Source organism: Loxodonta africana, chromosome 5 (assembly GCF_030014295.1).
Source record: "Loxodonta africana isolate mLoxAfr1 chromosome 5, mLoxAfr1.hap2, whole genome shotgun sequence".
Classification (NCBI taxonomy): Eukaryota; Metazoa; Chordata; class Mammalia; order Proboscidea; family Elephantidae; genus Loxodonta; species Loxodonta africana.
Genome location: NC_087346.1, coordinates 162,807,394 through 162,834,059, shown reverse-complemented (window position 1 = coordinate 162,834,059; position 26,666 = coordinate 162,807,394). Strand labels below are relative to the sequence as shown.

The 26,666-nt window shown below is 46.6% G+C and overlaps 1 protein-coding gene across 8 annotated transcripts in view; it reads left to right on the top strand.

Annotated features, from left to right (window-relative positions):
- The window catches only part of PIGG (phosphatidylinositol glycan anchor biosynthesis class G (EMM blood group)), a 93,006-nt gene extending 68,582 nt beyond the window's left edge, over positions 1 to 24,424 (top strand). The window contains exons 11-15 of one of the 8 annotated variants that reach the window (XR_010322185.1): positions 1,579 to 1,888; positions 4,826 to 4,989; positions 16,774 to 16,957; positions 23,810 to 24,093; positions 24,409 to 24,424. Coding sequence is in view for 7 of the 8 variants with exons in the window: in XM_064286257.1 (XP_064142327.1) it covers positions 1,579 to 1,888; positions 4,826 to 4,989; positions 13,581 to 13,797 (691 nt within the window). In the remaining variant the exon portion in view is untranslated. Of the gene's footprint in view, positions 1 to 1,578; positions 1,889 to 4,825; positions 4,990 to 13,580; positions 16,725 to 16,773; positions 17,185 to 23,809; positions 24,094 to 24,408 lie in introns of those variants that run through there. The other 7 variants (XM_064286254.1, XM_064286257.1, XM_064286256.1 and 4 more) reach the window with 7 other exon arrangements.
- The last annotated feature ends 2,242 nt before the right edge of the window (positions 24,425 to 26,666 follow it).

Sequence of the window (26,666 nt, the reverse complement as noted above, 5' to 3'; positions counted from 1 at the left end):
ATGTAATTGGGAATATGTAGCAAGTTGTGTATAAGTTTTTATGTGAGAGACTGACTTGATTTGTAAATTTTCGGTTAAAGCGCAATAAAAATTATTAAAAAAAAAAAAAAAGACCTCTTTAAAGTGTTCAAAAGTGAAGATGTCACATTGAAGACTAAGGCGTGCCTGACCCAAGCCATCGTGTTTTCACTTGCCTCATATGGATGTGATAGCTGGACAATGAATGAGGAAGACTGAAGAAGAGTTGACGCCTTTGAATTGTGGTATTGGGGAAGAATATGGAATATACCATGGACTGCCAAAAGAATAAACAAATCTATCTCGGAAGAAGTACAACCAGAATGCTCCTTAGAGGCAAGGATGGCGAGACTGTGTCTTACATACTTTGGACACGTTGTCAGGAGGGATCAGCCCCTGGAGAAGGACATAATGCTTGGTAAAGTACAGGGTCAGTGGAAAAGAGGAAGACCCTCAACGAGGCAGATTAACACAGTGGCTGCAACAGTGAGCTCAAGCATAACAACAATGGTAAAGATGGCATAGGACCGAGCAGTGTATCGTTCTGTGGTACAATATGGTCGCTATGAGTTGGAACTGACTGGATGGCACCTAACAACAACAGTGCAGTTGATGAGGGAGTGTACAGGCGTTTGTGTTAATGAGGCAGGACTCAATCTAAAGGCTTGGGTTGTGACTTGGGTCAGTCTCTTTTGAGATGTAGAGGAGAGAATGGAGCAGAGAGTAGAGGGACTTCCTGCCACCAAGAAACGAGTGCCAAGAGCAATGTGTGTCCTTTGGACCTGGGGTCCCTGTACTGAGAAGCGCCTAGACCCAAGGGAAGATTGATGACAAGGACCTTCCCCCAGAACTGACAGAGAAACCCTTTCCCTAGAGCTGGCACCCAGAATTTGGGCTTCTAGACTCCTAGATTATGAGAGAGTAAGCTTCTGTTTGTTAACGCCATCCACTTGTGTTTCTGTCATAGCAGCACTAGGTGACTAAGACAGTGCTATTTATGCGTGTACATATGAAATATGTATTTAAATCTGCTTTGTCGTGAACACAGTTGTGTGATCAGCTTTTCATGGACTCACGGACAGTTTAAGACAGAGCTCGATCTTACACGAGTGCAGTGGTTTTTCCAGTTACCTGTGCAGAGCAGGTGGACAGTTTCCCTGCTGCTACAGGTTGTATGCATCAGGTGGTTATCAGGCTGAATGGGCAAGATCCTCTGAACCCTGTCCCACTGTCAGAGAATGCACAGAGAGTCGTGTCTGCAGCCTTTAGCAGGCAGCCCAGGGGTCTCACCCAGTGGTATCTGGCCCGGGTGTCTGACCTGATGGCGTTCAACCCTGGGGGTGCGACCTGATAGAGTCTGTCCTAGCAGGCCTGATGTGTGGAGGCAGGCACCCCTCATTTCCACAGTTACTTGGGTAGGCAGGACCTCTGTGGCTGGCTTAGCCAGGTACACTGGCACGTCTGTGTGTATCTTAAGTAGATATGTATTTTTCACAGGAAAATATGTATTTGAATTTTCCCAGGTGGTGCTAATTAAGATAATTTATTTTGCTTTTCCAGGGGCATTGTCGAGGCTCGTTTTGTTTATGTCTTTGTCTTTGGCATCCTCTTCACGGGTACCAAAGACTTGCTCAGGTCTCAAGTTGCTGCCATCGCCATCAAAGCCAGGACTGTGGGCTTGTGGGAGATATACAGTGGGCTAGTCCTGCTGGCAGCATTGCTACTCAGGCCACACAACCTCCCGGTACTGGTGTCCAGCCTCCTGGTCCAGACCCTGATGGCCAAGTTTGTCTGGAAGCCCCTGAACCACGGTGTGGCCGAGGTCACAGTGATGCACTACTGGTTTGGCCAGGCCTTCTTCTACTTCCAGGTGCGTGCCATCCTCCATCAGACTTTCTCCGGGAAAATCTGCTCAGTGAAGGGTAGCTGGTCAGCACATGTGACTTGTAGTACACGCCCTGGTGTGCAGCTCAGGAAGGAAGGAGAGGCGGTGTCAGGCTGACGTGCTGCGCAGTGCACGGACTCAAGTTCATTTACTGAGACCAGTTACGGAAACGTGGTTCTAGTGCATTCATTTATGGGAGCAGTTACGGATACGTGGTTCTAGTGCGTTCATTTACTGGGAGCAGTTACGGAAACGTGGTTCTAGTGCATTCATTTACTGGGAGCAGTTACAGAAACGTGGTTCTAGTGCGTTCATTTACTGGGAGCAGTTACGGAAACGTGGTTCTAGTGCATTTATTTATGGGAGCAGTTACGGAAATGTGGTTCTAGTGCATTAATTTACTGGGAGCAGTTACGGATACGTGGTTCTAGTGCGTTCATTTACTGGGAGCAGTTATGGAAACGTGGTTCTAGTGTGTTCCTTTACTGGGAGCAGTTACGGAAACGTGGTTCTAGTGCGTTCATTTATGGGAGCAGTTATGGAAACGTGGTTCTAGTGCATTCCTTTACTGGGAGCAGTTACGGAAACGTGGTTCTAGTGCGTTCATTTATGGGAGCAGTTACGGATACGTGGTTCTAGTGCGTTCATTTATGGGAGCAGTTATGGAAACGTGGTTCTAGTGCATTCATTTACTGGGAGCAGTTACGGAAACGTATTTCTAGTGCGTTCATTTATGGGAGCAATTACGGATACGTGGTTCTAGTGCGTTCATTTATGGGAGCAGTTATGGAAACGTGGTTCTAGTGCGTTCATTTATGGGAGCAGTTATGGAAACGTGGTTCTAGTGCGTTCATTTATGGGAGCAGTTATGGAAACGTGGTTCTAGTGCGTTCATTTACTGGGAGCAGTTATGGAAACGTGGTTCTAGTGCGTTCATTTATGGGAGCAGTTATGGAAACGTGGTTCTAGTGCGTTCATTTATGGGAGCAGTTATGGAAACGTGGTTCTAGTGCGTTCATTTATGGGAGCAGTTATGGAAACGTGGTTCTAGTGTATTCATTTATGGGAGCAGTTATGGAAACGTGGTTCTAGTGCGTTCATTTATGGGAGCAGTTATGGAAACGTGGTTCTAGTGCATTCCCTTACTGGGAGCAGTTACGGAAACGTATTTCTAGTGCGTTCATTTATGGGAGCAATTACGGATACGTGGTTCTAGTGCGTTCATTTATGGGAGCAGTTATGGAAACGTGGTTCTAGTGCGTTCATTTATGGGAGCAGTTATGGAAACGTGGTTCTAGTGCGTTCATTTACTGGGAGCAGTTACGGAAACGTGGTTCTAGTGCGTTCATTTATGGGAGCAGTTATGGAAACGTGTTTCTATTGCATTCCTTTACTGGGAGCAGTTACGGAAACGTGGTTCTAGTGCATTTATTTATGGGAGCAGTTATGGAAACGTGGTTCTAGTGCGTTCATTTATGGGAGCAGTTATGGAAACGTGGTTCTAGTGCGTTCATTTACTGGGAGCAGTTATGGAAACGTGGTTCTAGTGCGTTCATTTATGGGAGCAGTTATGGAAACGTGGTTCTAGTGCGTTCATTTATGGGAGCAGTTATGGAAACGTGGTTCTAGTGCGTTCATTTATGGGAGCAGTTATGGAAACGTGGTTCTAGTGTATTCATTTATGGGAGCAGTTATGGAAACGTGGTTCTAGTGCGTTCCTTTACTGGGAGCAGTTATGGAAACAGGTTATGGTTCTCAGTTGCTGTATTTGGTTGATATCATAATTGCGCTCAGTTTTGCCCTGGGCGTTCAGACAGGCAGCTCTGGATGCCTGTGGGTGTCCCACCTATCTGTCCGTCCTAGGGGGTTGGCAGTTGTCATACATCCTCTCCAGGACTAGAAGGTCCCTCAGAGATAAGAAAGCCACCCCTGGGATGCCCACATAGATGGGGCAGCCCATCCACCTGGAGGCCCTGTCCACCTGGACAGGTAGACAGAAGGCTCAGCTCCACATCTGTCCTGTTGGATCAGATGGTCCCTCCCAGCTTGGCCACTGCTGGCTCTTCTCCTGGGTGCAGTGTGAAGGCCCCTCATGGGGATGGACACTGCATGCCTCAGCTCTCTGCAGCCCTGCTCTCACTGGATGAGCCGCTCAGAGTCTCACTCCCAGTATGGAGGTGTGCACACTGCTCCTGCATGGTGGCTCCTCTTCTTCCTCACACCTGGCCTGGAGGGCAAGTCGGTTTTGGGGTCCTGGCAGTCAGCCCCTCCTGCCCCTGCTCCCATGTTTACATCTTACTCTCTGTGCCCTTCGGGCCTGGCTGCAGTACAGTCCATGGTGCACAGCTTTCCTCTGTCCTATCCTCTGACCCTCCTAGACGGCACCTACCAGGTTACTTGCTAGGTGAAGCTAACCAAAAGTGTCAGTGAAGCAACAGGAGTCTGTGTGGCCCAGGTGGTGTGGGTAAGCTGAGCTGGCCTCTCAGTCCTAGCTCCTGTCTGGCTCCTGCCCAGTTCCTGTGTGGCCTTCCTGCCCCCTCTAGTGCCAGGACACAGCCCAGTGGGATGTCCACGTCACTCCCCTCTTTGGGCATGGGATGCATGGTTCCAAATCGGGCATTGTGGCAGAGCTGGGGGGCTACCGGCCTGGCACTGCCTCCGGACACCTGGCTGTCCTGTCCAGGGCTAGCTGGTGATCAGTGAGGGGTGGGGAGCAGTGAGGGATGGGTAAACATGGCATAGAGAGGCCACAGCTGGCACTTGCAGTCCTCAGAGCAGACTTCCGACCCTAGCCAGAGGAGGAGGCATCTCGTTCCCCTTACCTCAGCTGTGCCATCACGGGACATTCAGCGGGCAACCAGTCCTGACTTGCCTGCCGCCCTGGGTACAGGTCTCATGACAGCCGAGCTTCCTTCTCCTCAGGGGAACTCCAACAACATCGCTACCGTGGATGTCTCGGCGGGCTTCGTGGGCCTGGAGCGCTATGTGGAGGTCCCCGCCGTGTTCCTGACTGCATTTGCCACCTACGTGGGCCCCGTCTTGTGGGCCAGCCACCTGGTGAACTACCTGAGCTCAGAGTCAAGCAGGTAAACCTCTTTGTCTGGTCTGCCATCCGTGATGCTCTGCTCCAGCACACATGGTCTAGGGCCAAGGGCCCAGAAGGGTGTTTTTAAGGAGGAAGGGGCTGCCCGCAAGCTGGTGCTGGATCTCTGTATGCTGTCAGGCAGCACAGCCTCTAAGTCTGGTTCTGAGGGGCAGTTGGCTTGCTCCCTCGCTGACCCAAGAGCGCCTGCTTGCTGTTCTGGACTAGGGGAGATTGATCCCTCACTTCCAGGGGCATAAAGACAAAAGACTCGGTGCTTGGCCCCCAGAATTCTGGGAAGTTGGTCCCCGGGGAGTCCACGTCCCCCAGGAAGCTGGAGACCTGGCCCTCCTCTCCCTCTGGGATGGCACTGTCCCTATGCCACTTTCCGCCATGGTGTCTGCTCTTACTCTTTGTGTGTCCCTTGGAGAGGATGTGGTCTGTCTGTCTTGGCACCCTCACACGTGGGCAAGGTGTGGACAGATGGCAGATGTGGGTGCTGTGTTCCAAGCTCTGAGCTCCTGGGGTTCTCTGAGGATCGCGTCCTCAGCTGAGCCCAGGCACTGGCCTCCCTGGCCTGCAGGCAGCACCGTCAGTAGCAGTTACCTGACTTGTCTGCAGCTCAGTTTCCTCCCATGAGTTGGGGACCATGGGCACTTGGGGCTGCTGTGGGGGAAGGGAGGACGCATGTGTGAGGCCCACAGCATCCGGTACAAGCTCTGTTGGTGCTCTGGTTCTCCTTGTGCCTCTGCCCCTGCTGTTGGCCGTGAGCCTCGTGAGCCTCTGTGGCTCACTGCAGCGATGCCTCAGTGCCCCTTCAACAGTTAGTGCCTGGACGCCTGACAGATGTGCTGCCCCTCCAGAAGGCAGGTGACCTCACACAGCTCTGGGCAGGCATGGGTGACCATTTGAAAACTCAGGCACAGAGACCAGGAGTGCAGGGTAGGGGCAGGGAGGTCCAGAGAGCTTTGGTAGAGAGTCGGGGGGCCACAGCAGGGAGTTGGGGTCTGTGACAGGAAAGAAGGGGCCTGGGGGCAATGACCCCAGGGATCGCACTTCCCCTCCCCATTCTGTCAGAGCTGCAGTGAGTGCGTCATCCTTACCACCCACTGGGACCCTCGCCACCACCCCAACCTCCCCGCTCCAAACTGCCCCTCACTCTTTCATGTCTTGTTGACCTCGGGTCAGAGGTGGAGTTGGAGTCACCTTTTCCCCATTCCCATTCATCCTGATGTCTCCTGTTTATAAAAAAGGAAAGGTCTCGCTATGGTGGCTGCTGACTCCATGTCCGGAACCTCTCGCCATCTGGCCTGGTTCTGCCAATTCAGCAGGACTGGACACTCGCTCCTCCACTCTGTCGGGGTCTGTGACATCATTGGGGACTGTTTGACACCAGCATCTCATGCTGATGGCCCGATGAGGCGCTGGCCACCAGACGGCCCCATATCAGGCCATGAGCCCTTTGGCACCTCCCTCAGACATGGCCTGTAATCTGGGCTGGGGCTGGGGTAGTTGGAGGTCTGTGCACACCCAGCAACCCCAGGTATTCAGGTCTGGACCAGCCACCTGGGCCCAGCGCCTCTGTGGGAGGCAGCTCCTGGTGCTTGGCGTCCCAATTCCATCACCTGACACACAGCCAGGCCCCACTGTGTTTGGGGAAAACAGCAGGTGCGATCACTTTAAAAAGTGAGCTGAAAGCATTTTTATCAGTTGGGAACATTAATGAAAGATTCCCTAATTAAGGAATATTTCTTCTCCGATAAATTTTTTTTTTCTCATTCATTTTTGAAAGCTTAAAGCACCAAGTTTTATTTACTCTTTTTTGTGTAAGTAAAAACCTATGACAGATAAGAATGGTAAAGGCAGAGTGTATTTCTCGTGGCTCAGATGTTAGGCCCTTTGCTTAGCGAGCCCCTGCTGAGTTTGGGGCCTGACACCCCCACAGACACTGAAGCAGGTGGTGTAAGTTGCTGACCCCCTCGGTCCACCACCTCCAAAGCCCATCCCGCCCTCACAGAGGCTGTAGGAGCAGGACTCACTGAATGTTCTCACAGAAAAGATGCAGCCTCTGGCCACTAAGCAGTGACTTTAAAAATTGTGAATTAAATTGAACCACAGGCCAGAGTGGTGGCAGATTGGAGCTCCACCTCCTGTGTCCCTGTGTGGCTGAAGGGAAGCGCACTTGAAGGCTTGTTGGCTGACCCACAGATGCCCGCAGGTGCCCCCGGGTGTGTGACCCTTTTCTGTGGAGCGTCCTGTGGAACGTGTGCCTCTACCAGGTGTTCGCGCAGTGGCAGGCTGCCTGTTCCAGGCCACATGTCCCCTGGGCAGATAGCTCGTCACCGCCTGTGAGTCCACCTCCCCATGTGCTCTCCTGCTTGTGAGGCTGTGCACCTAGGAGCCCACAGTGCAGGTGCGAGGACCCCCCCTCCAGAAGCCCACGGCTTGTGGGAGGTGGTAAAACCATCAGTTACCTGTGACTGTCCACATGCATGCGTGCCTACGCTTGTGAAGAGCACACACGTGTACACGTACATGCACATGATACACATATGCACCTGTGCGCACATGTACGTATGCAATGTATGCATATATACTCGCATGTGTGTACACATGTCAACGCACACGTGTCCACATGTCCACACATGTATAGTGCATGCAGCACTCACATGTACACATATTCACAGACGAGATGCACGTGCACACACATGGGTGCTGCAGTATAATGGATTGATTTTGAACGGTCTTTCCATGGTCTCGTAACACCCAGGTGATTGGGTGGGACTGTGCAGATCCAGTAATTGTAGCACACCAAGGGTATTGGTCAGTTTTGCCATCCCACTGGGCTTGAACACCACCATACGGGCAGGGAAGAGAGATGATCCCACCAGCACCAAGAAAGCAGCCAGAAGCCAGCGCGTCCTTTGGACCCAGGATCCCTGCACTGAGAAGGGAGACAGAGGAGATAGAGAACTGTAGCACTGAAGATGGCTAGAAGCAGCAGCAGAGACCGGGCAGCAGGAGATGGCACAGTGGGCTTCCCAGCCCACAGAGAGAGAAAGCTGAATGCTTTAGGCAGAGGCCTAGGGCCAGAGAGAGGTGTGCCTGTGAGCATGGCTGGGAAGAGGCTTTCTTGATGGAAGAACTGTATCCTGAGTGTTCCTGAGCCTGAATTGTAACCTGTTACTTCCTTAATAAACCCCATAATCATGAGTATTGTCTGTGAGCTCTGTGTGGCCATTGCAGTGAGCTCTCAAACCCATCAGAGAAGTAGAGAGTGTCGTGGGAGGGACAGTTGGTGTCAGAATTGGTAAAGATGGTGGAGAGAGGAGTCGTGTCTGACCTCCGCCTCATAGGAGCCAGCCTCGGGCTCTCCATCTTGGTTCTCCTTCCCCCTTGTGACAGTAGAGGAGGTCAGACGCTGCCCCTAACCCATTTTTACATGTACACACTCACATGCACACACGTGTACTCACATGCACACACATACTCGCTGTTCTGCCTCTGTGCCTCTGCGGCCACTCCAAGGAACACCTTTACTGCTGTTCCCTTGCATGCAAACCCTTTTCAGCCCAAGTGTGGTACCATGAAGCCTCTCCTGTGCTGTGCACACCACGCCTGCGGGTGCTTCCCTCTCCCAGCAGCCCAAGGTCTGTGAGCCTTTGATGACACCACTTCAGAGCAGTGGTCCCGGTTGTCAGTGGCCCAGGCCCTGGCCTGATGCTACATTCCACGGTACTGCTGTGAGGCTAACAAATGGCAGAAGCTGCGCTTTGAGGAGCCCAGACAGCGGTGATGGTGGTGTGGTTTGAGTGAAGGGAGAAGACCCAGACAGACCAGCAGGTGCTCATGGCAGTGCCCAAGGGAGGCGTGAAGAGCCTGGGCTGACCTCTGCAGGATTTGAGATGCTGCCATAGATCCTTCCAGACCAGGCAGGAGCCGGCTGGAGGTTGTGGATGTGAGTGAAGGTGCCAGACAACTTAACCATTAATTTTGAAATAGTCACAGATGACCCTGGAAGTTCAGCAGTGGTACAGTGCAGCCCCCGTATCCTTTACCCTGCTTCCCCCAACAGCTGGGCCATCATCAAAATCCTAGAAGACTGTGACCCAGACTGCAGGTGTTACCCACCAACTTTCACCTGCGCTTGTGAGGGTGGGGGTGGGGGTGGGGGAGTGTATGTGTGTGGGAAGTAGGTGGTGGTGTGTAGTCTGTGGGGATGTGTATGGGTGGGATGTATGGGTATGCGTGGTGTGCGTACGTATGTGTGCATGTGTGGGGGGGTATGCGTGAGGGGATGGGGGAGTATGTGTGTGGTGTATGCTTTGTGTGTAGGGTACATATGTGTGTAGGTTGTGCGGTGGGTATGCGGTGTGGGGGTGTGTTGGGGTGTATGGTTGTGTCTGGTATGTCTACATATGTGTGGGGTGTGTGCAGTGTATACATGTGTTTGGGGGTTTATATGTGGAGGATGTGTGTGGTGTATGTGTGTATGGCGTATATTGGTCTGTGGTATCTGTATGTGGGGGTATGTGTGGCATGTGGACGTGTGTGCGGTATGTGGGTATGTGTGGCATGTGGACGTGTGTGCCAAATGTGGGTGTGTATGTGTGGCATGTGGATGTGTGTGTGCGGTATGTGGGTGTGTACGTGTGGCATGTGGACGTGTGTGTGGTGTGTGGGTGTGTACGTGTGGCATGTGGACGTGTGTGCGGTATGTGGGTGTGGACATGTGGCATGTGGACGTGTGTGCGGTATGTGGGCATGTATGTATGGCATGTGGGGGTATTGTGGTATGTGGGCATGTGTGTGCCATGTGGGTATGGTTCCACATGTAACCTTGTGTGTAGATTCCTGTTACCACCACAGCCAGATCCAGACCTGCTTCACCTCAGAAGTCCCTTGCGCTGCCCTTCACGCTGAGTGTGCCCCTCACATTGCTGCTCCTGGCCACCACTGACCTGCTTTCTGTCTCTCTCATTCTGTCCTTTTGAAATGTATTTTTTCAAATTAAATCATACAGTAGGTGACCTTTCAGGGCTGGCTATCGCCACTCAGCGTAAAGCTCCCAAGACCCATCCCAGGACTGCGTGTGTCAGTTGTGCATCCTGGAATTGCTGGATAAATTGTAGTATGGGTGGATCTCGGGGTGTTGGCCATTCACCCGTGAAAACCTTTAGAGACTTTTAACACTGGGATTTTTTTTTTTAATTGTGCTTTGAGTGAAAGTTTACAATTCAAGTCAGTTTCTCATACGAAAACTTACATACACATTATTATGTGACCCTAGTTGCCCTCCCTGCAATGTGACAGCATACTCCTTCTCTCCACCCTATATTTCCCATGTCCATTCAACCAGCTCCAGTCCACCTCTGACTTTTCATCTTGCCTCCAGACAGGAGCTGTCCACATAATCTCATGTGTCTACTTGAGCTAAGAAGCACAGTTCTCACCAGTATCATTTTATGTCTTATACTCCAGTCTAATATTTGTCCGAAGAGTTGGCTTCAGGAATGGCTTTAGTTTTGGGCTAACAGAGTCCCCGGGCCATGACCTCTGGGTCCCTCCAGTCTCAGACCATTGTCTGGTCCTTTTACTAGAATTTGAGGTCTAGCATCCCACTTTTCTCCTGCGTTGTCAAGGACTCCATTGTGTTCCCTGTCAGGGCAGTCATTGATGGTAGCTGGGCACCATCTAGTTCTGCTGGTCTCAGGCTGATGGAGTCTCTCGTTTATGTGGCCCTGTCTCTCTCGGGCTCATATTTTCCTTATGTCTTTGGTGTTCTTCATTCTCCTCTGCTCCAGGTGGGTTGAGACCAATTAATGCATCTTAGATGGCTGCTTGCTAGCTTTTAAGACCCCAGACACACCAAAGTGGGATGCAGAGTGTTTTCTTAATGCACTTTGTTATGCCAGTTGATGTAGATGTCCCCTGAAACCACGGTCCTCAGACCCCCACCCCTGCTACTGTGTCCTTCAGAGTGTTTGGTGGTATTCAAGAAACTTACTAGTTTTTGGATTAGTTCAGTTATGCTGACTTCCCCTGTATTGTGTGTTGTCCTTCCCTTCAACTAAAATAATTCTTGTCTACTATCTAATTAGTGAATACCCCTCTCCTTCCCTCCCTGCCTCATAACCATCAAAGAATGTTTTCTTCTGTGTTTAGACTGTTTCTTGAGTTCTTATAATAGTGGTCTCATACAATGTTTGTCCTTTTGCAGCTGACCGATTTCACTCAGCATAATGCCTTCCAGATTCTTCCATGTTATGAAATGTTTCTTAGATTCCTCACTGTTCTTTATCAATGCGTAATAATCCATTGTGTGAATATACCAAAATTTATCCATTCATCCGTTGATGGGCACCTGGGTTGCTTCCATCTTTTTGCTGTTGTAAACAGTGCTGCGGTGAACATGGGTGTGCATACATCTGTTCATGTAAAGGCTTTTAATTCTCTAGGAAATATTCCAAGGAGTGGGATTCCTGGATCATATGGTAGTTCTATTTCCAGCTTTTTAAGGGAGCGCCAAATCGATTTCCAAAGTGGTTGTACCATTTTACATTCCCACCAGCAGTGTATAAGTGTTCCAGTCTCTCTACGACCTCTCCAACGTTTATTATTTTGTGTTTTTTGGATTAATGCCAGCCTTGTTGGAGTGAGATGGAATCTCATGGTAGTGTTGATTGTATTTCTCTAATGGCCAATGATCGTGAGCATTTCCTCATGTATCTGTTAGCTACCTGAATGTCTTTAGTGAAGGGTCTGTTCATATCCTTTGCCCATTTTTTAATTGGGTCATTTGTCTTCTCATTGTTGAGGTTTTGCAGTATCTTGTATATTTTGGAGATTAGGCACTGATCGTATTTGTCATAGCCAAAATTTTTTTTCCCAATTTGTAGGTTGCCTTTTTACTCTTTTGGTGAAGTCTTTGGGTGAGCATAGTGTTTGATTTTTGGGAGCTCCCAGTTATCTAGTTTCTCTTCTGGTGTTTGTGCCTTGTTAGTAATGTTTTGTATACTGTTTATAGCATGTAGTAGGGCTCCTAGCATTGTCCCTATTTTTGCTTCCATGATCTTTATCATTTTAGTTTTTATATTTAGGTCTTTGATCCATTTTGAGTTAGTTTTTGTGCATGAAGTGAGGTATGGGTATTATTTCATTTCTTTGCAGATGGATAGCCAGTTCTGCCAGCACCGTTTGTTAAAGACACTGTAAGACACTGTTTTTTAACGTTCAGTCTTACAGTAAGTCAGGCTCAAGTGCCGGGTTCTGCCCCTTAGAGTCCCACGTGGTTACCTTGGTGCTGCCTCTGGCTGTGTACAAGCAGAGCGACCATAGTCCGTCTAGGAATGGACACCAACCCACCTCCTCCTCTGCTCTGGGGACAGATGACCCCCAGCCTCCTCGGCCCCTTCAGGGCTTAGATTCTTAGAGCTTCAAAGTGAAGGCAGTGCTGGAGCAAAATCCCTTATCCACTGGGCCACCTCAGCCTTGTTGCGGAAACACTGCAGAATTCTTTGATGCCTGCTTGGTACTAGTTGTTTTTGAGCCCGTTCTGACTCATGGTGGCCCCGCGTGTGCCGAGTAGAGCTATGCTCCATAGGTTCTCAAGGCTGTGACCTCTCAGAAGCAGATCACCAGTCCTGTCTTCCAGGGCCCCTCGGTGGGTTCCAACTGCCAACCTAATTCAGATTAAATGTTTGTGGGTTAAAATACAAACAGTGGAGTATTGCAGATTGATAAAGAACTAACAAGCACTCTGCTTAAAAACAGAGTTGTTTGAAAAGAACCAGGGCATTAAGTGCCGTAAGGGGTTGTGGTCATTTTCAGAAATTGCCTTCACCGATACCTTGCTGACCAACCTGCTAGGAGCCGGTCTCCCGAGTAGAACAGAAAAAAAGTCCTGTTTATGTTTTACCTCTTCTTTGTGATTCCTGTTTGTTGCTTATATTTTGTATGTGCTAATAGTAGTACATGCATGTAATTTATAAATTACTGGGCAAATCTGGGGGTGTTTTCAAAATCATTTGACAGATTGCAGTGGCAATGAGAAAGTTTGGAGACAGCCAGTCTCCAGCCGTGTCTCAGGTGTGATCTCATAGAAATGCAGATTCCTGCCTAGCCCTGCTTTACTGAATCCAGACTCCTGTGGGGCAGGGAAGGCCCAGAAAGGGCATTTTTGGCAAACACCGAAGTAGTTTTTATGTGTAGTACAGAGTTAGAAGCATTCCTAGAGAGCTCGGGGTGTGTGCTATAGGAAATAACAGCCCTCACAGCATTGCTCTTTGTTTGCTGTGTTGTTGTTCTTGGTGACACTGGTTACTTCTGACATGGTATGCTCTGTCCCCGTCACTACAACACAGGCTTATTGGGAGCAGGGACTGGGCTTCCCTCCTTCACTGGAGCATCGAGAGGAAAGCTGGCGCCAAGCCGCCTGCCTGGGCCTGAGTACGTGTTTGAGTGAGAGCCACACCAGGAGCAGGAGCCGGGGGGCCACAGTTGCTTCCAAAATCAGGACATGGGTTGCGTATGTGTTCTTGCCTCACATGACACAAAGTGGCGCATACTAAGTCGTGTTTTCTTTTTCATCCGCAGCCATTCAGCACTGCGTCATGCTTGCTTCTGCTACGCACTGATTTGCTCCATTCCAGTGTCCGCGTATATCATTCTGGTGACGTCCCTGCGTTACCATTTATTTATATGGAGCGTGTTTTCTCCAAAGCTTCTCTATGAGGGAATGCGTCTATTCGTTACAGCTGCTATTTGTGTGTTCTTCACAGCCATGGATCAAACCAGACTCACAAAACCTTAGACAAAGCTCTATGGAGACTGGGAAAATACTGTTTTAAAAGTCTGTGTTAACTTCACAGATTTGAGTGATGAAAAACCTGCTTAAATGCAGGAGCATTCTGAAAAAGAGCAAATTCAACAAAGGTGATGAATAGCTTTAATTTCTTTGACTACTGTACTTGAATTTAGACTAAATAACAACGGGTTTAATATGTTTCCTCCTGAAAAAGATCACTTTAAAATAATTGAATCTATATGGTTAGTGTTGTTATTTCCCTTTGTGGCAGACACTTTAGAAACTTCTGAAATTTCAACTTTCTCTGGATAAGCTTGGTATGACCCAAATATGTGCACTTATATCAACAAATCAAGACACTCTTGTGCTGCCTCACGTGTTAGGGTTTCAGAGAGCCAGGGTCCCGTGAGGGTTGGCGTCACAGCACCCCTTGATGATCTGAAAATCATTGCAGCCCCAAAGAGTTTTTGTGTATGTAGGTTATATCAATCAATGTTTGTGGTATTTGAAATTAAAACTAAGAAATTTCAAAAATACTTATTTGTTAAAAATAATAAGCCCATGGCATATTAATATATTTTTTAAGAAAAATAACTATATTTTCCAAAACAAAGATATTTTGTGAGAAGAGTGGCGTTGTTTACCTCTTTCCAAATCTCTTCAATGTCTGGCTTAGTTGAAGACAGTGGAGCCTGCGTTCCATCTGTTGTGATGTGTTTTTGGTTGAAGTATGAGAACACTCAGCCTCACACAGATAAGTGGTTGGAAAAGGGAAGAGTTGTTTAATATTCTTTTTCTGATCATTGTGGTTGTTCTTTTTTTGATACTACAGAAAAACTTAACAAGTGTTAGTTTCTTGAAGGTTGTTGTTTCTGTTAGGTGCCATCGAGTCAGTTCAAACTTATAGTGACCCTGTACGTACAAAAGAAGAAAATACTACCCAGTAGTGCGCCATCCTCAGTCATTATCCTTGAGCCCATTGTTAAAGCCACTGTACCAGTCCATCTCATTGAGAGTCTTCTCTTTCGCTGACCCTCTACTTTACTTGAAGGTTAGTTGGGGGAAAAAAATGTACAGGTTAAAAGGGACACCCAAGAAGATTTGTACCTGAGTCAAAACTGTACTAACGTCGATTTCCTGGTTGTGACAATGTATCTGGTTATGTCAGAGGTCATCATGGGGAAGGTGGGTGAAGGGTAAATGAAACTTGTTATGGATTGAATTATGTCCCCAAAAAATATCTGTCAACTTGGCTGGGTCATGACTCCCAGTATTGTGTGATTGTCCACCATTTTGTCATCTGATGTGATTTTCCTATGTGTTGTAAATCCTATCTCTATGATGTTAATGAGGTAAGATTAGTGGCAGTTATGTTAATGAGGCAGGACTCTACAAGATTAGGTTTTGTTTTAAGCCAATCTCTTTGAGATATAAAAGAGAAGTGAGCAGAGACATGGGGACCTCATACCACCAAGAAACAAGAACCAGAATAGAGAGCACTTTGGACCCGGGGTCTCTGCACTGAGAAGCTCCTTGACCAGGGAAGATTGATGACAAGGACCTTCCCCGAGAGCCAACGGAGAGAGAAAGCTTTCCCCTGGAGCTGACACCCTGAATTCAGATTTCTAGCCTCCTAGACTGTGAGAGTAAATTTCTCTTTGTTAAAGCCATCCACTTGTGGTATTTCTGTTATAGCAGCACTGGACAACTAAGACAGAACTCTAGTACTATTTTTGTAATTTCTTGTAAGCCTTAAAATATTTAAAAATAAAAAGTTATTTAAATAGAGAAAAGGTGAATTAGAGCGTGGAATCTGTTACATTAAAATCCCCTGCTTTGTCTCGCACCAAGGAGTGGTGAGTTATGTCTGCATTATCACTAGGAAGTAACGGCTAACTGAGTTATGTACGTCTTCCAAATGTTGACATTCATTATTCAACACCTAAATGTCACTTTTGTTAATATCACCACCAATCTCCTCAAAGACGTTTTCCGGAACTCTTCATTTATGCCAAATACCCAAATCTGAGTAATCAGTTGGTCAGTCAGCCTTTCAAGTAAAAGTACCACTTGTGACAAAGACTTTATGACAAAGGTCTGTGACATAGACCCCAATGAGAGACGCTCCATGCCAGAGGCTCCATGACAGGGGTCCCGTGACAGAGGTTCTGTGACTGAGACCCTGTGACGTGGGCTTTGTGACAGGCCCCATGACAGAAGCTCAGTGACTGAGGCCCTGTGACACGGGCTTTGTGGTAGAAGCCCTGTGACAGAGCTTTCGTGACAGGGACCCCATATTATTATCAGAACTAATTTATAGACAGATGAGAAACTGAGGCACTGAGCAGCTGAACAACGTGCTAAAGGCCACAGGGTCCATGAGTGGCTGCTGAGAGTCAGTGGAGCAAGCAGGTTAGACGGTGCCCATATTACAAACCACAGGATGAGGGATGAAGAGCTCGCAGTGCAGGAGGTCCGTGATGTGGGGGCTGGCCCAGGGGCAGGGCATCCAGGCATCGGAGCACAGAGGAATGCCGCCCTCCACTTTAGCAGCCTTCAGAGTGGACTTGGGGTGCACAGGGCCCAGGGGAAAGGTGCAGGAGCCTTCCAGATGGACTTGGGGTGCACAGGGCCCAGGGGAAAGGTGCAGGAGCCTTCCAGATGGACTTGGGGTGTACAGGGCCCAGGGGAAAGGTACAGGAACCTTCCAGGTAGACGTGGGGTACACAGGGCCCAGGGGGAAGGTGCAGGAACCTTCTGGGTAGTCTTGGGGTGCACAGGGCCCAGGGGGAAGGTCCAGAAGCCCCTGGATTTCATGTGAGAAAAGGAGACTCCATCCACATTCCTGAGCCACACGCACCTGTCCTGCACCAGTCAGTGGCTTCCGGCTGACAAAAGCCTGGAGAGCTCCACACCCCTCTGTCACCCCCGTATGCTGTCCATCTATATGCCATCACCTGAGTCAACCCATCTCTTGCTCAGGTTACAGGCTGCTTCCGTCCAGGCCCTGGAGCTGCCACAGTGCCACCCCCTGGTCAAAACCCTCCTAAGGCTTACCTCCTTCACCAAGAACAAAATCCAGACTCCTCTTGGCCTGCGGGTTCAGGCATCCCTCCTCCCTGACGTCACCTCAGCAGCTCACACCAGTCCCTCTCTGTCTTAGGCAGTAAGTACCCATCAGTTTAACTATGATCACTGCTCTTGCTACCCCGTGTATAATGCTGTTTTGGGTAATGCCTTCCTACTGACTGTTTCCTTCTCCTAGAATGTTCTCTGTTTCACCTCTTTACCCTCCCCTCTTCCCTCTCCCACTTATCCCTTCATGACCTACCCTCCTCCTTGATAAGGAATAATAATTTGGTGCATTTTGTAATTTAAAAAATTTTAAATATGTCAAACAATAAAAAAAGCCAAATTTAAAAAGAGAATTTTTTTTTTTTTTAATCTCATCACCCAGAAGCAACAATCATTAACCTTTGGTGAACACAATTTGTAACATCTGTCTGGATGGAAGAAAGGATAGATGGATAAAAGAGTGGAAGGAAGAATAAATAGATGGAAGGATGGAAAGGAAGGACAGTTGGGTCGATGGATGGGTGGGTGGGTGGATGGACTGGTGGATGGATGGACAGATGGATGGATGAATGCATGGACCATACCATATTGCTACATTTAATCAAAAGTATTTCTACTAAATTTAACAGGAGAAAAAAAAGTGAAACCAAAGAAAATGCTAAACTTTGGATAAATGTTTTTTACTACGAGAAATGTTATTAGGTGCCAGTGAGTTAGTTCCAACTCAGAGCGACCTTATGCACCACAAAATGAAACACTGCCCGGTCCTGCACCATCCTTACAATCGTTGTTATGCTTGAGCCCATTGTTGCAGCCAGTGTGCCAAGCCATCTTGTTGAGGGTCTCCCTCTTTTCCACTGACCCCGTACTTTACCAAGCATGATATCCATTTCCAGGGACTGATCTCCCCTGACAACATGTCCAAAGTTTGTAAGATGTAGTCTCGCCATCCTTACTTCTAAGGAGCATTCTGGCTGTACTTCTTCTAAGACAGGTTTGTTCGTTCTTCTGGCAGTCCATGGTATATTCAATATTCTTTGCCAACACTACAATTCAAAGGCGTCCATTCTTATGTCTTCCTTATTCATTGTCCAGCTTTCACATGCAGATGATGCTACTGAAAATACCATGGTTTGGGTCAGGTGCACCTTAGTCTTTGAGGTGACATTTTTGCTTTTCAACCCGTTAAAGAGGCCCTTTGCAGCAGATTTACCCAATGCAATGCACTCTTTTGATTTCTTGACTGCTGCGTCTGTGGCTGTTGATTGTGGTTTCAAGTAAAAGGAAATCCTTGACAACTTCAATCTTTTCTCCATTTATCATGATGTTCCTTATTGGTCCAGTTGTGAGAATTTTTGTTTTCTTTATGTTGAGGTGCAATCCATACTGAAGGCTGTGGTTTTGATCTTCATTAGTAAGTGCTTCAAGTCCTCTTCACTTTCAGCAAGCAGGGTTGTGTCACTGCATAACGCAGGTTGTTAATGAGTCTTCCTGCAATCCCGATGCCCCATTCTTTGTAGAGTACTGCTTCTCAGATTATTTGCTCAGCATACAGATTGAATAGGTATGGTGAAAGGATACAACCCTGACGCACACCTTTCCTGACCTTAAACCACTCAGTATCCCCTTGTTCTGTCTGAACAACTGCCTCTTGGTCTATGTACAGGTTCCTCATGAGCATAACTAAGTGTTCTGGAATTCCCATTCTTCACAGTGTTATCCATAATTTGTTACGATCTGCACAGTCGAATGCCTTTGCATAGTCAATGAAACACAGATAAACACCCTTCTGGTATTCTCTGCTTTCAGCCAGGACCTATCTGACATCAGCAATGATATATCCCTGGTTCCACGTCCTCTTCTGAATCGGCCTGAATTTCTGGCAGTTCCCTGTGTATATACTGCTGCCGCTGCTTTTGCCATGATCTTCAGCAAAATTTTGCTTGCATGTGATATTAATGAGAAATATTAGTTGACAAAATATTCCTATAAAATTAAGAAAAAATATAATTAAAAATGTTAAGAGACTGGAGTCTTTTTTTTTTTTTTTAACTCTTCTCCTATTTTAGTCTGTATCTATTGACTCCATGCTATAAAGGTTTTTTACTGATGTTGTTTTTGTTAGGTGCCTTCAAGTCAGTTCTGACTCATAGCGACCCTGTGTACAATGGAACAAAACACTGCTCAGTCATGTGCCGTCCTCATAATCGCTAAGCTTGAGCATATTGTTGCAGCCACTGTGTCAGTCCATCTCACTGATGGTCTTCTTTTTTGCTGACCCTCTGTTTTACCAAGTGTCTTAGTTATCTAGTGCTGCTCTAACATGGTAAGTGGATGGCTTTAACAAACAGAAGTTTATTCTCTCACAGTCTAGGAGGCTAGAAGTCTGAATCCAAGGCCCCAGTTCCAGGGGAAGGCTTTCTCTCTCTGTCAGCTCTGGAGGAAGGCCCTTGTCATCAATCTTCCCCTAGTCTAGGAACTTTTCATTGCAGGGACCCTGGTTCCAAAGAACACACTCTCCTCCTGTCACTACTTTCTTGGTGGAATGAGGCCTCCCATCTCTCTGTTTGCTTCTCTCTGTTATAGCTCAGAAAAGATTGGCTCAAGATACAAACTAATCTTGTAGATTGATTGAGTCCTGCTTCATTAACATATGGAAACCCTAGTGGCACGTGGTGGTTAAATGCTACGGCTGCTAACCAAAAGGTCAGCAGTTCAAATCCACCAGGTGCTCCTTGGAAACTCTATGGGGCAGTTCTACTCTGTCCTATAGGGTCGCTATGAGTCAGTATCGACTCAACGGTAATGGGTTTGGTCTTTTTTTTTTTCGGTCATTAACATAACTGCCTGTCATACTGCCTCATTAACCTCACAGAGGTAGGATTTACAACACATAGGAAAATCACATCATATGATAAAATGGTGGACAATTGCACAATACTGGGATTCACGGCCTAGCCAAGTTGACACACATTTTTGGCAGACACAGTTCAACCCATTACACTAAGTATGATGTCCTTCAGGGACTTGTCCCTCTTGATAACGTGTCCAAAGTATGTGAGATGAACTCTCACCATCCTTGCTTCAAAGGAGCATTCTGGCTGTACTTCCAAGACAGATTTGTTTGTTCTTCTGGCAGTCCATGGTATATTCAATATTCTTTGCCAACACCATAATTCAAGGGCATCACTTATTTTTCAGTCTTCTTTATTCATAGTCCAGCTTTCACATGTATTTGAGGTGATTGAAAACATCATGGCTTGGGTCAGGCGCACCTTAGCCCTCAAAGTGACATCTTTGCTTTTTAACATTTTAAAGAGGCTTACTGCAGCACATTTGCCCAATGCAATGCATCCTTTGATTTCTTGAGTGTTGCTTCCATGGTTGTTGACATATATACACAGAGAGAGACCACATGTTTATCAGCTGGTCGTATTATGGGAGCTTGTGTGTTGTTATGATGCTGGAAGATTTGCCACCAGTACTTCAAATACCAACAGAGTCACCCATGGCGGACAGGTATCAGCTGAGCTTCCAGACTAAGACAAATGAGGAAGAAGGAGCTGGCAATCTATTTCTGAAAACAGTGACCAGTGAAAACCTTATGAATAGCAAGGGAACATTGATATAGTCCAGAAGATGAGCCCCTCAGATTGGAAGGCACTCAAAAGGTTATTGGAGAAGAGCTGCCTCCTCCAAGTAGAGTCGACCTTAATGATGTGGTTGCAGTCAAGCTTTTGGGACCTTCATTTGCTGATGTGACACCACTCAAAAAGAAAAGAAAGAGCTGCAAGTGTCCCTTAATAATCAAAATGTGGAACATACAAAGTATGAATCTAGGAAAATTAAAAGTTGTCGAAAATGAATTGGAATGCATAAAGATCAATGTCCTAGGCATTCGTGAGCTGAAATGGACTGGTATTGGCCGTTTTGAATCAGACAGCCATGTGATCTACTATGCCAGGAATGACAGCTTGCAGAGAAATGGCATTGCGTTCATCGTCAAAAAGAACATTTCATGATCTATCCTGAAGTATAACACTGTCAGTGGTAGGATAATATCCATAGCCCTAAAAGGAAGACCAGTTAACACAACAAATTATTCAAGTTTATGCACCAATCACTAAGGCCAAAGCTGAAGAAACTGAAGATTTTACCAGCTTCTGCAGTCCAAAACTGATCAAACATGCAATCAAGATGCATTGATAATTACTGGTGGTTGGAATGCAAAAGCTGGAAACAAAGAAGAAAGATTGGTAGTTGAAAAATATGGCCTTGGTGATTAGAAATTATGCTGGAGAACATATGATAGAATTTTGCAAGACCAACAACTTCATTGCAGATACCTTTTTTCAACAACATAAATGGCAACTATACACATGGACCTCACCAAATGGAATACACAAGAATCAAATCAACTATATCTGTGGAAAGAGATGATGGAAAAGCTCAATATCATCAGTCAGAACAAGGCTGGGGTCCACTGAGGAACAGACCATCAATTGCTCATATGCACGTTCAAGTTGAAGAAAATTAGAACAAGTCCACGGGAGCCAAAGTACAACCTTAGTATATCCCACCTGAGTTTAGAGACCATTTCAAGAATAGATTTGACATATTGAACACTAGTGACCAAAGACCAGCTGAGTTGTGGCATGACATCAAAGACATCATACGTGAAGAAAGCAAGAAGTCATTAAAAAGACAGGAAAGAAAGAAAAGACCAAAATGGAGATCAGAGGAGACTCTTAACGTTGCTCTTGAACATTGAGCAGCTAAAGTGAAAGGAAGAAATGATGAAGTAAAAGAGCTGAACAGAAGATTTCAAAGGATGACTTGAGAAGACAAAGTATTATAATAACATGTGCAAAGACCTAGAGATAGAAAACCAAAAGGGAAGACCATGCTCGGTATTTCTCAAGCTGAAAGAACTGAATAAAAAAATCAAGCCTCAGGTTGCAATATTGAAGGATTCTGTGTGCAAAATACTGAACGATGCAGGAAGCATCAAAATAAGATGGAAGGAATACACAGAGTGACTCTACCAAAAAGAATTTGCTGACATTCAACCATTTCAGAAGGTAGCATAGATTAAGAACTGATGGTACTGAAGGAAGAGGTCCAAGCTGCACTCAAGGCATTGGCAAAAAACAAGGCTGCAGGAATTGGTGGAATACCAATTGAGATGTTTCAACACGGGGATGCAGCATTGGAGGTGCTCACTCATCTATGCCAAGAAATTTGAAAGACAGCTACCTGGCCAACTGACTGGTAGAGATCCATATTTGTACCCATTCCAAAGAATAGTGATCCAACAGAATACAGAAATTATTGAACAATATCATTAATATCACACACAAGTAAAATTTTGCTGAAGATCATTCAAAGGTGGTTCCAACAGTACATTGACAGGGAACTGCCAGAAATTCAAGCTGGATTCAGAAGAGGACATAGAACAAGGGATATCAATCCTGATGTCTGATGGATCTTGGTTGAAAGCAGAGTATACCAGAAGTATGTTTGCCTGTGTTTTATTGACTATGCTAAGGCATTCAACTGTATGATTCATAACAAATTATGGATAATATTGCAGAGAACAGGAATTCCAGAACACTTAATTGTGCTCGTGAGGAATCTGCACGTGAATCAAGAGGCAATAATTTGAACAGAACAAGGGGATACTCAGTGGTTTAAAGTCAAGAAAGGTGTGAGTCAAGGTTGTATCCTTTCACCACATTTACTCAATCTGTATGCTGAGAAAAAATAATCTGAGAAGCTGGACCATATGAAGAAGAATGGGGTATCAGGATTGGAGGAAGACTCATTAGAAACCTGCATTATGCAGATAACACAACTTTGCTTGCTGAAAGTGGAAAGGACTTGAAGCACTTACTGATGAAGATTAAAGACTATAGCCTTCAGTATGGATTACACCTCAACATAAAGAAAACAAGTATCTTCACAAATGGGCCAATAAGCAACATCATGACAAATGGAGAAAAGATTGAAGTTGTCAAGGATTTCATTTTAGTTGGATCCACAATCAACACCCATGGAAGAAGCAGTCAAGAAATCGAACAGCACATTGCGTTGGGCAAATCTGCTGCAAAAGATCTCTTTAAAATTTTAAAAAGCAAAGATGTCACTTTGAGGGCTAAGGTGCATCTGACCCAAGCCGTGGTGTTTTCAATCACCTCATATGCATACTAAAGCTGGACAATGAATAAGGAAGATCGAGGAGAATTAATGCCTTTTAATTATGGTGTTGGTGAAGAATATTGAATATACCATGAACTACCAGAAGAACAAACAAATCTGTCTTGGATGAAGTACAGCCAGAATGCTCCTTAGAATCAAGGATGGTGAGACTTCATCTCACATATTTTGGGCACGTGATCAGGAGGCACCAGTCCCTGGAGATGGACATTGTGCTTGGTAAATTAGAGGGTCAGTGAAAAAGAGGAAGACCCACAACAAGATGGATTGACACAGTGGCTGCAATAATGGATGGCACCTAACAACATATATATGTATGTATGTATGTATGTGTGTGTGTATATATATATATACGTGTGTGTGTGCGTATACAAGCTTCACTGGTTTTGCTTCTCTAGAGAGCCCAGTCGAAGACAAGTGCCAAGTTAACAAGGGGTGGACTGTGATGGTCAATTTTATATGTGAACTTAACCAGGCTGGGATGCCCAGCTATTTGGTAAAGCACAAGTCTAGATTCTCTTATGAAGTAGTTGTTGTTAGTTGCTGTTGAGATGGCTCTGACTCATGGTGACCTAATGTATATCAGAACAAAATGTTGCCCAGTCCTGTGCCACCTTCATGACCACTGGTATGTTTGAGTCCATTTTTGTGGCTGGTTCAGAGAGATAGTGTTGAAACTCCTGACCAACACCCCTCTCCCTCTTTTTTTTGTCTTGCTAATCACAAGCTTGTTTTGAGCAACACTTTTCAGGAAGCTGCAGCAGGTATCAGCTCTGTCCACTAAATCAGCCCAAACTAGACCTTGGACCATGCACAGATTGAAGAGATCGCATACTTCACCCAACCCCAGACCCGATTATCACCAGAAAGGAAGATATTTCCCAGACCCCGGTTTCACTCGAGCCCTTTTGAGAAGCAAGAGGTCCCACCACACGGACACCCTACGGAGGATGATTCAGTGTCCAGACCTCCAAATGTGGACATGGGAAGGCTAAGGGTGGAGAGTTCCAGGTACCAAACCCAACCCCCAGATGTGATTGCAAATAAAAGCTCCCCATCTCCCTCAGACAGACAGCACATGGTCTTCTGGTTGTTAGACCCCACATTGCTCTTTGTCTCTGCAGACAATAAACTTGCCACTTCCTGTTTCCCTTGCAGTTAGTGCCCATCTTATTTTGATCAGCTAATAGGACAGGTAAAGAACCCGAGTGGCATTCAGTTACAAATTCTGGTTACTCCACTGGGACCCACAAACTCCAAAACCTGGACAGTGAGTATCCAGACCCCCGCTACCCCTTAAGGCACGCCCCGGTCTCGTTTGATCAGAAAGGAGTCTCATGTGGCCATGACGATCCCCACTCAGGATGAGGTCCATCGGGTCCCCACCTCAGCTCGGGAACAGAAACTGGACAGGAGAGGTCTCTAACTTCAGGTAAGTGCACTCGATCTGGTTGTTCCAGTGGCCTCGGGGAATTAGGCAGGAAGAGGGTGGCACAGTCCTAAGACCAGTCCCCATAACAACAAAGGAAATAGGGGCCGTGGCCCTCTGGGACCCACTCTCACCTACTTAAACGGCCCTTGCCGTGTTGGTGACCTGATGGTTCAAGTCCCTCCACATTCTCTCAGAACACTCTTTCCTCCTTTCTCATTCTGGTATCCATTCTGCTCTCGATCTTTTATTTCCTTTTTCTTTCCTCGCCATATGGAAAAGGGTGGCTTTTCACCCCTGGGTAGATTGTAATCCCAAGAATTACCAAACCTGGCTGTGGGCTATAGACACAGGTCTCATTTTGGGGGAAACCCAAAAAGACAAACTTGAGAGTCCCTCCCAAGCCCTGAAGTTTTTTAAGAGGGAAAACGTGTCCCATCCTTAGCCTCCCAGAACACCAGAGAGTCTACCAACACCTAAGAGAACCCTTATTTCAGGGGCTGTGGTATCTGACCCCTAATTGAACATCACAGACAAAAACCTAGTAGTGGGTAAATACCTAAGGAAAATTGGGAATGAAAGTTCAATACCTTGTGACGACCCCCTAGGATGTGTCTTAAAGCACTGGAATTTTTTCAAACCTGAGGGAATGAAGAAAAATAAATTAATTTTCTTTTGTGGTGTAACCTGGCCCCAGGACCAACTTGGGAACCAATGAAAGTGGCTAAATGACAGATCTATAACTTACAACACCATTTTACAGCTAGATTTGTTTTGCAAAAGAGAACAAAAGTGGGACGAGATCCCCTATGTACAGACCTTTATGGCTCTCTATAGTAACAAGGGTCTACAAAAGCAGTGTAAAATAACGGTTTGGAAGGGGGAAAGGCAGAAACCTAAGAAAAGGAAGGGACCCCTCATCTTAACACAACCAGAGGAAGATCTCATTCTTGGACCCTTGGCCTCTCCCCCATATCAACCCATCTATCCCCAGATGCCCCAAATGGCCCTCGCTGATCCAGGACCAGGGGCTAGAATGTTGGGGAGTGGGGCTCAGGCCACAGGAGGAAGTAGGCCACAGGGAACAAGCCCAGTGGTAGGGATGGCCTCCTCCTCCTACACCCGTAGTGGGCTGTCTTTTGGCCAGGAACCACCTGTATCCTCAACCAGTGGAGGCCAATTCCCATTAAGGCAGGCTCCAGTCAGGAGCACCAGGGGTGGTCAACTGCGGGAATACACTCTCATCCGTGTACCTTTAACCACCTCAGACCAGTTTAATTGGAAAAACAATTTATCCACCTATAGGGAAGACCCCCAAAAGATGCATAATACGTTCTTCTCCACTTTCAACACACACCAGCCCACCTGAGCAGATTACCAAGCTATAATGGAGGTCCTCCTTATGGCAGAAGAAAGGAAGATGGTGTTAGAGAAAGCTAGGCAACAGGCAGAGCGAGAACATACTGAGAACCTACATGACCCAGTTAAATGAGAGGCACCTTTAGCCACAATGTTATCCATAATTTATGATCCACACAGTCAAATGCCTTTGCATAGTCAGTAAAACACAGGTATTCTCTGCTTTCAGCCAGGATCCATCTGACATCAGCAACGATATCCCTGGTTCCATGTCCTCTTCTAAATCGGCCTGAATTTCTGGCAGTTCCCTGCCAGTGTACTGCTGCAGCCATTTTTGAATGATCTTCAGCAAAATTTTATGGATAACATTTCGAAGAATGGGAATTCCAGAACACTTAATTGTGTTCATGAGGAACCTTTACATAGATCAAGAGGAAGTTGTTCAGACAGAGCAAGGGGATACTGATTGGTTTAAAGTCAGGAAAGGTGTGCATCAGGGTTGTATTCTTTCACCATACCTATCCAATCTGTATGCTGAGGAAATAATATGAGAAGCTGGACTATACGAAGAAGAACAGGGCATCAGGATTGGAGGAAGACTCATTAACAACCTGTGTTATGCAGATGACACAACCTTGCTTGCTGAAAGTGAAAAGGACTTGAAGAACTAACGAAGATCAAAGACCACGGCCTTCAGTATGGATAACACCTTAACATAAAGAAAACAAAAATTCTTACAACTGGACCAATAAGCAACATCATGATAAATGGAGAAAAGGTCGAAGTTGTCAAGGAT